The following is a 14,046-nucleotide window of genomic DNA, read 5'->3' as shown; positions in this document are numbered from 1 at the left end:
GCTCATCTGCCTTGTATCCAAAAAGCAGCCCTCTCTCTACTTATATTGATGTAACTGACAATTTACAAGAGCATTCATATATTCAAGAGGAAAAGTGGCAAACAAACTAAAAACTTCACATTTCATAATCCTGGCTGCGAGCCGAGGAACATCACGTACAGTATATTATAACATTTACAACATCTGATACCCAACAGGTAGCATCATCAGCATTCAGCGTATCACTACAGACACTAATAAATAATCTTACAATCAACAATTGGCTCCAGCATTGGTTTCTACTGAATGAGCACACAAAGTTTTTTAAACAAAGTTATTACACTTCTTGTAAGATGGCAAAGCTATTTACAACTTAATATAAGCAATTTACAGTTCCTTTCTTAATTTACAGACATTCAGATAAACCATCTGTCCTTTAGTTGGCTTATGGCTTCAAGTTGTTGAAAGCAATGAATCAGGTCAGAAACTAAAAAGAGCACGAGATGCACCACTTCCATATAAGTCAGCTTAGAGTCACTCATATTCAGTTCTTGGGCCAGGGAGATGTTATTTCACTGAAAACTAGCAATGAGAGGGTTCTTGGCGTGGTGACATGGTCATTCATCCACATGCTGGTTGGGTGACTTTGAATGGAATGTGTTTTAAGCAAAACAAATGCACCCAGATCAGACTTGGCTGGTTCTCAGATTACTCTTGTCTCCCATTGCACTATATCCTTCTGAGGAGGACAAGGAGAAAACTTTATCATCCAAGACAACAGTGTATCCGTTTTTAAGTCCATCCCATCACAAGAATTCCTGTCAAAGGTCGACTTAGCTATTTTGTGGTTTATGCAGGTTGTTGCCGTCTTGGTTCTGCTTGTTAAGAGCATCCAATGCGGTCTGGGTCTCCTTATGATCCTCTACGGAGCAGTTGGACACTGCGTTAGCCACGATGCAGAACTTGCGGAGGAGGATCTCCCTGAGGAGCAGGTAGACCCACGGGTCCAGGATCTGGTTGAGGGAGGCCAAGCGAATCGCTGTCAGAAAAAAGTTACAATCAAAATGGACATCGCGGTTAGAGGTGTGACTGGAGCCCACCGCTGTTGAATTGCACTCATGGGAGGAAACCTGGGTGGAGATCATCCTCAGCATCAGAACCTGAGGAGGGAGACAGGCACAAGCTGTTTGTACCTATAGAGGCATGTCACATGTCTGTACGATGAAATTATGAATGTTAAATAATACATTCACTGAAAGTTTAGTGCCTTTTCAGAGATCTGTGTTATATTACATGCACACTTGTTGGCTGAGGGATTATAGTTTTTGATTTTGTCTCCTTTACATTTAATATTTAATATATATACGTGACTGACACTAAACCCAAGACAATCCTGAGCAGCTATGGTATCAAAAGACCAGGGGAAAACATAATGTTCACACTCCAGGTGCTCCCTCTCTCTGCCATGGCTTCTATTAATACCCTTGGTGGGACTATTAAATATGTGACTGACAATGCATGACCTCATAGCACACTGAGCAGACCCCCCAAACAGGACTCTGCTAAGTAGATTGCTCCTTAATGGAAAATGGCAACAGCCTTTCAAAGGAATCACACAGGACAGCATTTAGGTGACTTGCAAGTGCAGTTTGTGTTTGTGGGGGGCAGAGAGAGGAGAATTAGAGTACAAGAGGGTGACTGATTGATTGAATGGGGAAACATAAAAGTGTGGTTGTGGTTGCAGTGTCTGCTCTTGCTTCCTTTCGCTGTCCTGCCAACAGGAGATGGAGCATCTCCAGAGACACAAAGACCTGCAGCTGTTTGTGACAGGCAGCCCACAACAATAAAACCCATTTAAGACCCCCAATTAAATCTGGCCACTTTATCATGTTAGTACAAGGGCTTTCACGGTATGACACTATGAGAGAAAATCATTTTGCATCATTAAAAAAATAAGTATTTTATATTATATACTCAGTTTCATTTGGTCATGGGGTCTATTGGTTGTATGCTGTAAGAAATGTGTAGGCTGCAGTCGCCTGTAAAAACATACCAGCAGAGGAGACCAACATATAAGCAGGACGCACATGATCCCTAACAGCTGAATGACGGTCTCCGTGGTGAGCCGTTCCCAGTGTTTTGAAGACTGAGACGTGCCGGACTTTGTTTTACACCGGATAATTAAGCCCCGGATGGTGACAACGTTGCAGGAAAGTGTCACAAGCAGAGAGAAAATCCCAAGTACGGCGAAAGTGATTGCGAAAAACATATTTCCCCGGACTTCTCTGTCCCCCGTGCTGATAAAGCACCAGGTGCCCGGCCACTGGCGCGTGTACTTCCCGACCCCTGCGATGGGCAGCAGCGCAAAGAGGAACACGAGACACCATATGACAGCCAGAGTCTGCTTTGTCACACTTGTCTTCATGTTATTGGAGTACCAGTGGGGGTTTGTTATCGCCATAGCCCTTTCGATTGCCATGGCGCTGGCCAAGAAGAGAGCGCACAGGCCGAAAGTTGTCATGCACACCCCGAAAAAAGCGCACAAATTGCCAGATGAGTCGATACGCTCCCATTTCAGATCAGCTCGGTAAACTGATATGACTATTGGACTTGTCAAAAGCTGTCCAAACAGGTCAGTAAACGCCAGCGATCCGATGCAGAGCAAGAAAGACTTTTTCCTTTTGTTCTCCTTCTTCCTGTACGAGATATACACCAGAATGAGAGCTAATGTGTTTCCCACCATGCCAGTGATCATCATGGTTATAGGGAAACCAACTGATACAGATCCACAACTGGAATTCTTGGTGACATTGCCTTCGCGCAGTGACTTGGAGACGTTGGAGCCCAGCATCTTTCCAATAGTGGTTTGAAAGCCCTCTAGAGAATCACAACCGTCCGTAGTCATCCTGTCGGAAAGGTTAAGCCTATATGCAGTAAAAACCCCACGTGTGTGTCCGGCATCCTCTTGTGCTCCAAACTGCAACCTCCAACTGAATGCAGTGCGTAAAAGCACGCCGGGGCTTTTACGCGCTGGAGGCGGGACTACCTAAGAAAGCGCCCAGAGGAAGCAAACAGCTGCACGTGGTTTTACATACACTTACTAAATCATAACCCTGTTTTTTGTAAACACTGTAGAGTGTCTGCGTTAAGGTGATCTTAGTTTATCAACTTTCTATTTACAAGTAGAGGCTACGGCACTTTAGGTGAGTGTAAACACTAGAGAGAGATTATCATCACATCTTGGTGAAGTGATGAGATGGGGGAATAAACAAACCTGCTCTGGGACTGAAATATTGTCCTTAAGCGTCTGAAAGCAGAGCTAGGGTATACTGATAGGATTAAAAGCGGGATGTATTAAATCATTAGGCTATCTCCGGTTGGTTATCACTATGGGGAAATTCACATCTAAGGAAATGAAGTTATGCCTCATTTCTTATACAATGTCTAAACCAATTAATATGAGGCGCGCGTTCGACAAGGATTAGGATTCAGGTTTATCTTCTTTTATAACGCCATTTTGCGTTAGTACATGCAGTAAACGCTAATAATTAGGGCCATGTAAAACGCCATATTATATATATAATAATGAACGATCTATTATTAACATACTATTAATTACCAATACACAGACAGCCTGTGCAGGGTTATTCCTTAGGGCATAGTGCAACAGCCAATCTATCTAAATTTGAACAAAACTTTTAAGTGAAAGAATTAATTGTACCAAGTTTGAATGCATTCCGTGACATTTCGCTTCAGACCCTTAAAGTAACAGGTGTTGGGGACAACACTATTCACTCATGTACCTTCTGGCCCTTGAGAACTTCCTACTATATCAAGCACACCAATGCATTCAGCGCTCCTCCTGCTAAACTCGCCATATGCATATATGCATATATGAGTAACAACGAGCGACATCTGTTGGCCACAATGAGAACGAGCATGGGCCCATTCTTCAGTATTCAACTACTCAGTACTATTGTTTACTATTTAAGACTTGAGTAATTATCTTGAGGTAGCCACAATACATTCTATCGTTGATTGTACATTAGGACCTCTGGTGAAGCGAGCTAGTTATTATATGAGCAATTATTGCTGCTAAACCTTTAGTCTGAGGTCAAATCAAGACTATATATTAATAACCACTTTGAAGTCTACAGCGATGAAACGTCACATTTAATTGGTATGTAGTTGAGACACTATTTAAAAATAACTGGCCAGCTACCCTCGTGACGGCTCTTTTAACCTGGTAACGACAAGTTAGCTACTCGGCCGTTAACGTTACTTCATTAGCTGCAAAAGGTAAGCTCGTGCACAATAACGACATTAAGTCCGTCGTGGACTATTAGCAAAGTCACCATTATCAACCAAATACTAGTTAAACAGCTCGTATCACTGTAACGGTACAATACTGTGGGTACCAAACGTACAGTTTACGGTTAGCTGTCTCCCGGGAGTAATTAACATGTAGATTTAACACGCATTACAAAGTCCTCAATGCAACAGGTCTCTCAAGACCTCCAGCCTTACCTCACACACACAACGAAGTAACAAGAGACAATGTCGACAGGATTTTATTTACACGTGTACACTTGAGTTGTTTTACCAATAAAAAGACTGTATTGCCACATTCTACCATAAATCGGGACACACTGTATGGTGTTTATTCTTTATGCACTAATCTGGAACACGAATATGTCATTTCTTTAATTCATTAGTTTACCAAGTGACATGAAGAGGAATAACTGAGTGGTATAATAGGCGTCAATTATGTAAAGAAAAAAGAAACACTTAAACCCTAACCAAAGAATGTTAGACTTACTGCAATTTACTTAAAACAAGCAATATCAAAAAGTAAAATACTTACCTTGAAAACACAAAAGAAAATATATATTTTATCAAGAAAATAAAACAAACGGGCCAAAATGCATTGCTACATCTCTGGTATTCGTAATTGGTGCTTAAGTACTTTACCTTTTATTTAAAAAAATAAGAATGTATTCATAAAAAAAACAAAAACAAACTCGGATATTTCCTAGGGCCAAAACGTAATCAAAAAAACGTTTACTTCAATTTCTTCACAGGTGAGTAGAATAAAACGTACTGCCACGAAAATATTCAGCAGAATGGGTTTAAAATGGGATACAGCCTCTTCACAGTATATCTGATTTTCTTACTAGACCAAACAGTTTATTGGACACCTGTAGTTACAGACACTTGTCACAGATTGGGGTGTATGTGGTTTTAAAAAGGGAGAAAGTAATGATCCTTAACAGCAGAGAGAAGTCATGTTGCCGCTGTCTTTTTTTTTTTTTTTGAGGAAAATAAGACTTTTCTATGAAAATGAACAGCATACTGAAAGGATGTGGTTGTTTTCCTTGCAACACAACATGCACTTGTACTAAGGTTCCTTTTCTTGTTTTTAAAGGCTGTAATAAAGTTATTTCTTTTTTGAACTGGAGCCAGAATGGGAGGATCCAGAGGACTGGCCACGGCACCTGAAATCACACAAACACCACGGGAAGAAGAACAAGGTCAGCAGGCTCAGCTATTAACATTCAGCTATTCATACTTGAAACAAGTACAAGGTCACAACATATATATATATATATATATATATATATAAAAAAAACAATATAACAAGGCAAAACGTCAACAGAATTCTGTAAATCTGAATTCCCATAAGCGAGGCGACAGACGGCTAATAATAATCAGTGCCATTGTGGTATTCCACAGAAACCCAAACCTTTCGGACGAATGTGATCTAGAACGCCTCCGCTTTCTCTCTCCAGATGAGGACCTGGAGCGACTGCGCTTCTGTCCCCTCTCAGGTGAGGAGGAGGGTGAGCGGGACCTCTTCCGCGGAGAGGAGCCCTTTCCAGACCTGGAGCTGGATCTTTTGGGAGGAATAAACCAAGTACTGAGGTCAGTAAGGTCAAGACAGAGTCTCACCAGTGTGGGTATTTATCAAGCTTCTCTGGCTAGCAGTGAAGTTTTACCCAAGACGCTGTAAGGCTCGCTGAATAAAGTGTCCTTGAAATGGTTTAAGATCTAGGCAATGTTTAGTCACTATTGAATGTACTGATATTAACTTAGTGGGCAAAGCCAGCACCACTCCTGAGATGCTTGATGAAGACCCCAGATGTCTATTCAGACTTTTGAGCCTTGCTAACATTAATTCAGATAGTCTAACTCTACTTTTTATACTCTCGGGCCTAACTGAAACTTGAAATCACCCTACATCAAGTGATTGAAAACCATCATAGTAGTTTGAGTTTGGTAATGATTTCAGACCAAAATTACTACCTGCAGATTGAGAAAAAGGACTGTAGTGGATTACGCACTATCCAGTCTTTGTTTGAACTTAGGCTAGGGACTAGGACTGTTCAGGAGCTTTCAGCCCCACACATACACTCTCTACGGGAGAGAGTGCATGTCACCTCATTCACCTGGAGTGGGACCTCGAGCGAGATCCAGATCTGGAACTGGACGAGCTTCTAGAGCGGGACCTGAAAGACAAAAACAGAACCTTTCCAATATTTTCTGAACAAGACAACAGCTAGATGGTTCACACGGCAAGACACAGACATGATATTTAACTGCATTTAAATCTTGAGAAAAACTATTCTTGCCATATTGTACAGAACTAACAAAATATGTATATAGGGGTTGGGAGAAATAGTTGCCAAAGTAGAAAGACAAATAAAACAACTCCATCAGAATGGAGCAGGTTAAATTAATAGACAACAAGTGCAAAAGGAGGTGCATCTCAAGACTACAATGTGAACAATGCATTCCTTCCATCTGAAGTCACAGGTGTTTCAAAACAAAAAGACAAATGATATTATCGAGAAAGATCATTCAGTCTGCACATGGGGTTTCTAACACCACAGAAGGGGAGGAGTTGAGAAAAGAGAAAACAACAAAATCAGCAGAACAGGACATGTAATTGATGTTGATCAGTAAATCAGAAGGAAGATTGAGCTGATACTGACATTTTGCCCGGAGTTACCCTTGACCTGTACCCTTTTACCTGGACCTCGACCGTGAACTCGAGCTGGAGGAGCGTGAGGATGAGCGGGAACGGGACGAACCAGAGCGGCTGCCCCGTTTCTTAGCTGGCTTGTCGTCATCATCATCATCACTGGCGTCCAGGTCGTATTTTGACAGGTCTCCATCTTCATCATCGTCATCATCCTGAAGAGGAAGCGTTTATTAATATTACATTGTAAATTGGCTAGTATTATAATATTTGTTCTTTTGAATTTACAGCTCCACCAATTTACCAATCTTACATCCAATTTGTATTTGGAAAGGTCACCATCTTCATCCTCATCTTCTTCCTCCTCGTCATCTTCAGGTTGAGGTTTTGCTACTTCCTTCTTTTCACTTTCTTTCGAGGACGATGTGCTGCTGGTCTTACGGTACTTTTTCTTTTTCCTACCAAACTGTGACATTAAAAGGAGAACATATTCCTTATCAGTAAAAAAATGTTTCAGGACACATCATGACTTTACCTGCGAGTTACAGTAAGCCAGCTGAAATGTTTCAATTATCAAACATTACACTTTCAGGCAGGACTTACTTCATCATATTCACCGTCAGATTCCTCCCGTTCAATGTATTCCACATTCTCCCTTTCATTGAAACCTCCACCATAACCTGAAAGACATAGAACCCCCCCCCCCCAAACAATCAATAACTGGTAATCAAAAGCGCACCAAAAACTGGCAAACTATATATTTGTTGTGATACCTGTTCTCTCTTCAAGCTTGGCATATTTCGGCGTGTTACACATGTTGCACTCTGACCTCCTAGCCCAATTCACATTGCCACATCTGTATGAAAACAAGAGGGAAGGTAAAATGTCTCATCTGTAAAATGTCAACACATTTAAAAATGTCTCAGCTTACTAAAATGCATAGTTTCCTTATGTATTTTACTCATTAAGAACATCTATTTGTCTACTTGCTCCATTGTCTGGCTAATCAAACATTTTGGTAGTCCCTTAAAATGTACAATAAACATACGTTTTGCATTGCCAATCATTGGCACTGAAGAGGCCTCTACTCTTCTCAGCCAGAGTTTTCCCAATTTCTGTTCCTCCTGCTTTCATCATCTTTGCCTCTGTGGTTTTCTCTGTGGAAAAAAATATATTGCTTAGTACAAAATATGTGTATAAAAATATGTATTAAACTCCTGTAAGATATAATAATTTACATTGAGAGGGACTCACCCCTGCCACATCTGTTACAACTAGTTCTTCTAGCAAAGTTCACGTTTCCACACCTGTAAAAGCATTAAATAAATAAAAATATTGTAGATACAGTTAAGGCTTGAGCTTGTTACTTTATCATTCAGGCATAAGTGTACTACAAGCAAGATGAGCAGTGTGGGTTTATTTATTTTTCATGTGCCACACCATTAGCTTGCAGTCTTTCGTTGGACACCCTGTGTCAAAGGCCTGTGCACTGACTACTGCAGCTGGCTTGTCTGTCACTTTAGGCGTTTTTAGTGCAGTTCACTTGCAACATGATATTGCTGACCAAGTTAGACTCTACACTCATGACAGCTTGGCTTCTCCAACATTGTAAACACCACCCATAATAGTGAGTGGGGACTCTCACCCCAACCCACGAAAGCTAACTATAGCTAGCTTGCTATCCTGTAAGTCAGGGCACACTGACAACTTATATTGAGACTCCCTGACACATTAAGCAAAAACATGTACCCACCCTTAAATGAACAATTGATATGACGTGTTTATTCTGCTTATAGTGTGGGTAATGAGGTAGAAATAAGGTAAAGGCTAGCTAGTTTACTTAGCTAGTCAACGTTAGCGGGAACCACATCATGGAAGGCCTAAGCTAACTAACGTTTGTCTGTTAGCACGACCAGCAAATTAAGAAAACGTCTGCTGCAACATTTAACCTGCTGGTACGTAAAGTGGGAGTTTATTCTGAGTGTGAGGAGCACTTACTTCTTATCGGGACAAATCCAGTCCCCGTCGCTGACTCGAAAACTCTTCCCCGACATGTTTGTGCCTGTTAACACTGAGCGGCTCGCTGGCAGGGTGTGCTCAGTGTGTTCAGTGTGTGCTCAGGCAGCAATAGTTAGCTCGGCGCCTCCTCCTCCTTCCACTGCTGCCTTCAGGTGCTTTTCGGTAGCTCTTTAAACTCACCTTTCTCTGCTCGTAATATTAGAAACACGTATTGTGGCATATTCTGTGCACGGTGACAGCGGCCCACCATTGTGCCAGGTAAGTGTTGGGACACCAAAACCAACTTGTTAGTGTAAGAATAATATTATTCTGTACATAACCTTGACAAATAAGCTTCACACATGCGATCATCCTTTGCTTTCTGTGTTCTAAATGCCGCAATTTGGCAATTCAGATAAATATAAAAACATTTTTAAAAAGTTTACCCAACTATCGACAAAATAATATGCTTTTCTACATGGAATTACAAGATTTCAGAAAACACGTGAATGCAACATTGACAAAGGACAAACCTGTTTTGGTAAATGTTGCATCATGAAACTACTACAAAGTATTATGATCCGAAGATAATAGATTCCTGCTAATGGTCATGGTATTGCACTTACAGGATTCTGTTTTTTACTCAGCCAATAAAAGATAACAGTAACAAGTTGCATGTCATGCAAATATCACAGTAAACATACAAATGCACAGGAATACTAAAGTAATATACAGACAGTAATATGTGGCTTTAAACGTGCTATTGAATACCAGACACACTTTACATCCCTTTAGGTATATCCTATCATTTTTTTTTATTTGTGATAAACCCCTTCATCACAAAGCAGAGTTTTTATTTAAACAGAGGGGTTTAAAAACTAAGAGTCAGCATTCACTTTGTTGATTTACAATGTAAAACATACACCTCTGAATACAAAGAGATGACAGAGAGAAGAGACTGAGGCAGTGGATGTGCAGGTGACAGTAATTTAGCACATGACTGATTAAAGAGGCGGTCTAAATGATGAATATAGTTGGAGTTTGAAATCCTGATCTTGCTGGTTCTGTTTTCTTGCAAAGCCAGTGTTAGCCTCTAGATGGCAGTTAATGCCAACGTTTAACGCTGCACATGTCGACAGACCCTCCTGTTTTGTTTTGGTCTGTGTGTCTACTCATGGGTTGCCAATGATTTTGCTTCCTCATCTAGATTAGGGCTGTGTGAGGTTCTGGTGTGAAAAAAATGTAACTTCACGTGGGCTAGGAGTGTTTGTGCTTACATGTACTTCTCTGAATTTCACATACAAATGTATCTATTACCTATGTATCATAGCAGTCATTCGAATAATAGCTACCTAAAGTAGGAGTGAATATGATTACATTTGGATTCAATTTTTTTGGTGAGTTCTGCAGAGTATGCTATTCTTTCACTATCACTGTCACAAAGAAACATTTAAGAGATCATTACTGTATACTTGCCATATGTAGTAATATTTATAGATTAATCAAATGTACAGAACATATACCATCAAACTTTTTGTTTTTGAATTGTTTCCGGACAGTAGTAAAATGACAATCACTTTTATAAATATCAAAGCCCTGTAAAACCTGATTACAAGGATGCCTAAACTGAAGTGTTGGTGAATTATGCATTATCCAGTAGCATAGATGTAAAAGTTTAGTAAGGCACTGATCTCTCACAGAATAGCTTAAAACGGAGAACAGGGAGAAAGTCATCTCATGGTTTTCTGGCAGTCTTTACTGAAATAAAATGAGTACATAGAGAAAGAGTTTCAGTTTATGCACAATAAGAAATAAATCTATGTCTGCTCTTCTGGATGAAGATCTGGCTGAGGACTTTATATTCATGGTTGTGATATTCACATATGAACCATTGTCATTTGTGCTATGTAATCCCATACCCATACAAACACAGTTAGTTTACAAACCAGTATGTATTGTAGGAATAAAAGCCCTAATCATCTGAAGTTTATTACCCGTAGATCTTCAGTCACAAATTATAACGTAATTTTTTTGCAACAGAACTATCAGTCTAATTTGACCTTGCAAGAACAGGGTCAGTCACACGAAGTTTCATAATTCCTGGTGAGATAATTTTACTGCTCTTAATATCTAGGTAGTTAAGATGCAGGAAGCAGCTCACCATATGTTGCTGAGATGTAGATGTTATTAATGAGGAGGAAGGAAAGGCTTTAAGATGCAATCTGTAGTTATTTCTCATGTGAAAACAACTGCTACAATTTAAGTTCATCCAGAGCTTAGGCTGCTCTAGAGACGTCCTTGTCCGCCCAATCTGCTGTCGGTCAAAGTCAAAGACCCTTGGAGGTCGCTGTCACAGCTGGTCCGTGACCCTGAGGCCACACCAGTAGCCATTACAGTGTTTCAACTGGAGTCTATTACTTTATTTTCTTTGCCTTCTGTTCCTTTTGCCTATCTTTGACAGGGGTGAAATGACATTGTTGAGGCATGTCCCTGATGTCTTGGACAGGATGGGTTTATATAACTGAGTACACTCGAGATTAACTGAACAAGATTTTTTAATCATACATTGTTTTAATCATCATGTATCTGTTAGGGAGACATGCACTTGATTTATGAGCCCCATACAAGGTTTATTAGGACTAGGGGCCAGCCAAAAAAAAAAAAAAAAGGTATGAGAGGCGAGAGAGGCACATTTTATGATTCAGCCTCTCTCTGTTAAAGGAAATGACTCTTGGATCTTCATCAGAATAATTCATAATATCATGTACAGAAGCCAGAAGTTTGATATTGCATGAAAACAACAGCCCCTACACTCATAGATTGTTATTTGTTCGTGATGACGCATCCCCTCTGTTCTGTTCTGAGTTTTCTTTACTTCATCAAAGTCATTTTTCATAAGGGAAGCCTCTTTTCTTCTCACTGATAGTGCAGGAGCCATCTCTACTTGCAGGTTTCAGCTGAGGATGTGCTTTCTGCGAGCTTTCAGGGATGCACAGAAAAGAATAAGGGGAGATATGAAGCAAATGAAGCCATGAATAACTAATAAGGAAACATTGACAATGCTGTGGTATGTTTGTTTGCGGCACAGAGTTGCATGAAAGATTTAGCGAGGAGTCAGGCAATTAAATAGCACTTAAGTAAACATTGTCCAATTACATTGAAGTGGCTTCATTGGTGGTAATGCTTTCTTAACTTTACTGTGTCCTTTTCTGGCCAATGTACAGCCCGCCATCTGAGTATGTCCTGGGTCAATAACACTACTAAGAGAGATTTTTCATGGGTGTCAATGAGGCTTTGGCTAGGCTGACACCGTTTTCTAGCCCAGTGGCTGGTTACAGCTGAAGGTTCATGCACAGCAGAGTCTCTGACAGGGGAAGGCAGCCATGTATGTAGGTTTGGAAAAACCTGCTGCAAGCCACCAGGGCTTTCCAATACTGACAGATGGCAGGGAGCTATTCCCGAGAAAAAGGGGTAGGGTGAGGGTAAAGAGTTGGAGGCTGGTGGACGTTGGCGCACTCCACCCACTGCTTTTATCTCAATATCATGATTCAGCATTAATAAGGGGGGTGACGTGTATTTCCCATGCGCCAAACAAAAGTCATCTGTGGGGTTGTTTGTTAACTTGATGTAATTTGATACTTTTGCCCTTATGAGACATTTTTGCACATTTGTCAAAGGACAGTCTAGAGCCTCTTTCATTCATAAATTACTGTGATAACCTTTCAGGTACCACTAGTGATTTTCACTGTTCAAACATGCCGCTACAATCAGGAACATTTCTGTCTTGCGCCTTTTCACACATGCCACGGCAATGCCGGAATAGATGGGGCAAGGGACAGTTCAGCAGATGGCGGTAATGCAACACATAAGGATGCCAACCACCATAAAACTCAACAGAAGATGAAGAAGATGGGTCAAGTAAGGAACATGGTGGGCGAGGAGCTGTTTCTGTCCAGGGCCAATGTTCTTGTAATGTGTTTAATATTCAACAAATCACCCGTGAAAGCATTTGGCAAGGCGACTGTAAACAAGTCACAGATTCAAATACGTCATCAGGGGAGTCTTGTGATTGGTTTGCTCCACGTGAAAGCATCTGTCGTCAGACATACGTGACCCTTTACGTGCTTGTCCCTGCATTGTTACTGCTTTCATTAACAGCATAGCCGTACTGGCATTTTCCCTGAAATGTTACTAGATCTTGAGGTGGGAAGTTGGCAGTACAGATTTCCCTAAACATCAATCCTTGCTCCCTTTCACACTTGACCCCCTGCAGGAAATGTCCCTGAACATTTCAGGGACAGACTGCATGTGTGAAAGGGGCTTAACGCAGTCGTAGAGGTGGCCCTGTGTTCACACTTTAGCGGTGGTAGGTGAACTGTGAGGTGCCAGTGAAGCCCATCAGAGTTATATAACGCAGACTACTGCACAGTGAAACAGCCCCTGCTGGGAGATGTGCCGCTGCATTGCGCCGTATCTCCTGCCCTTTCATCCAGTCCTTATCACTAAAGCACACATTCATTTTGGGAGCCAGAGAGCATGCATTTTACAATCCAGTCTCACTTCTTGTAAAAGCAATCTGCAAAGCATGATATGATGTGTATAAAAAAAATGTGTGTAAAATTTGAAGGTAATAAATCTACTGTTTAGCAGTAATAAACTGAAAGATGGAGCGAGTTCCACTGGATCATCAGTTTTGATTGTGTAAGAGCATTAAAGCACTTTATGTCAAGCACTAATCTGTCCTGATAGTTTGAATCCATTCATATTGATATACTTTTTTTAAACTAATTTCTTCCAACTTCAGATCATAAGCATTATCTATAGCGACTATAAAATCGATACAGATAATGCTTATGATCTGTTTGGTAGTGAAGAAGAAATATTCCAAAATCATGTTCTTTGAGCTGCAGAGACAACCATAATACTTTGAGCCTGCAGGTGATCTTGAGCATTTCTCGCTGACACTATCAATGTGTCAAGTCCAGCAGATCTTGACAGACCAGAGAATTGTAGGAGTGATGTTGGCTCAAAGTTTGAGATCAGACATTGTTCTTCAAATGGAATCAGAGAATCCTACAGATAAAGTGTTT

At 40.8% G+C, this 14,046-nt stretch overlaps 2 protein-coding genes across 3 annotated transcripts; both read right to left on the bottom strand.

Moving 5' to 3' along the window:
• Nucleotides 1–812: 812 nt before the first annotated feature.
• Nucleotides 813–2,918, bottom strand: ptger3 (prostaglandin E receptor 3 (subtype EP3)). The gene is made up of 2 exons (XM_070909436.1): nt 2,033–2,918; nt 813–1,139 (listed from the first exon to the last, which is right to left on the bottom strand). Exons 1-2 carry the CDS (start codon nt 2,882–2,884, stop codon nt 813–815), a joined length of 1,179 nt encoding a protein of 392 aa, XP_070765537.1. The 5' UTR covers nt 2,885–2,918.
• Nucleotides 2,919–4,534: 1,616 nt separating this feature from the next.
• Nucleotides 4,535–9,068, bottom strand: zranb2 (zinc finger, RAN-binding domain containing 2). Of its 2 annotated transcripts, none has more exons than XM_070908866.1 (10): nt 8,957–9,068; nt 8,213–8,265; nt 8,007–8,115; nt 7,732–7,814; nt 7,562–7,638; nt 7,263–7,424; nt 7,010–7,173; nt 6,426–6,485; nt 5,723–5,872; nt 4,535–5,474 (listed from the first exon to the last, which is right to left on the bottom strand). In XM_070908866.1, the coding sequence occupies exons 1-10, from the start codon at nt 9,010–9,012 to the stop codon at nt 5,417–5,419; spliced, it is 972 nt and encodes a 323-aa protein (XP_070764967.1). In that variant the 5' UTR covers nt 9,013–9,068; the 3' UTR covers nt 4,535–5,416. The 2 variants fall into 2 exon arrangements, with proteins under 2 accessions (XP_070764967.1, XP_070764969.1); XM_070908868.1 differs by having other exon boundaries at nt 7,272–7,424.
• Between the last annotated feature and the right edge of the window lie 4,978 nt (nt 9,069–14,046).

The sequence above is a fragment of the Enoplosus armatus genome, chromosome 7, assembly GCF_043641665.1.
Source record: "Enoplosus armatus isolate fEnoArm2 chromosome 7, fEnoArm2.hap1, whole genome shotgun sequence".
Lineage (NCBI taxonomy): Eukaryota > Metazoa > Chordata > Actinopteri > Centrarchiformes > Enoplosidae > Enoplosus > Enoplosus armatus.
This window is presented reverse-complemented; position numbering and strand designations above follow the sequence as displayed.

What these genes read in the sequence shown, in the direction of transcription:
- zranb2 (XM_070908866.1), bottom strand. Translation starts at nt 9,012, where the DNA reads ATGTCGGGGAAGAGTTTTCGAGTCAGCGACGGGGACTGGATTTGTCCC. An exon ending in AATGATTGGCAATGCAAAAC is followed by an intron (nt 7,815 to 8,006) that starts GTATGTTTATTG and finishes GTTTTCATACAG; the next exon opens with ATGTGGCAATGTGAATTGGG. An exon ending in AGATCACATTCGTCCGAAAG is followed by an intron (nt 5,475 to 5,722) that starts GTTTGGGTTTCT and finishes GTGTGATTTCAG; the next exon opens with GTGCCGTGGCCAGTCCTCTG.
- ptger3 (XM_070909436.1), bottom strand. Translation starts at nt 2,884, where the DNA reads ATGACTACGGACGGTTGTGATTCTCTAGAGGGCTTTCAAACCACTATT. An exon ending in TATGTTGGTCTCCTCTGCTG is followed by an intron (nt 1,140 to 2,032) that starts GTATGTTTTTAC and finishes CTCCCTCCTCAG; the next exon opens with GTTCTGATGCTGAGGATGAT.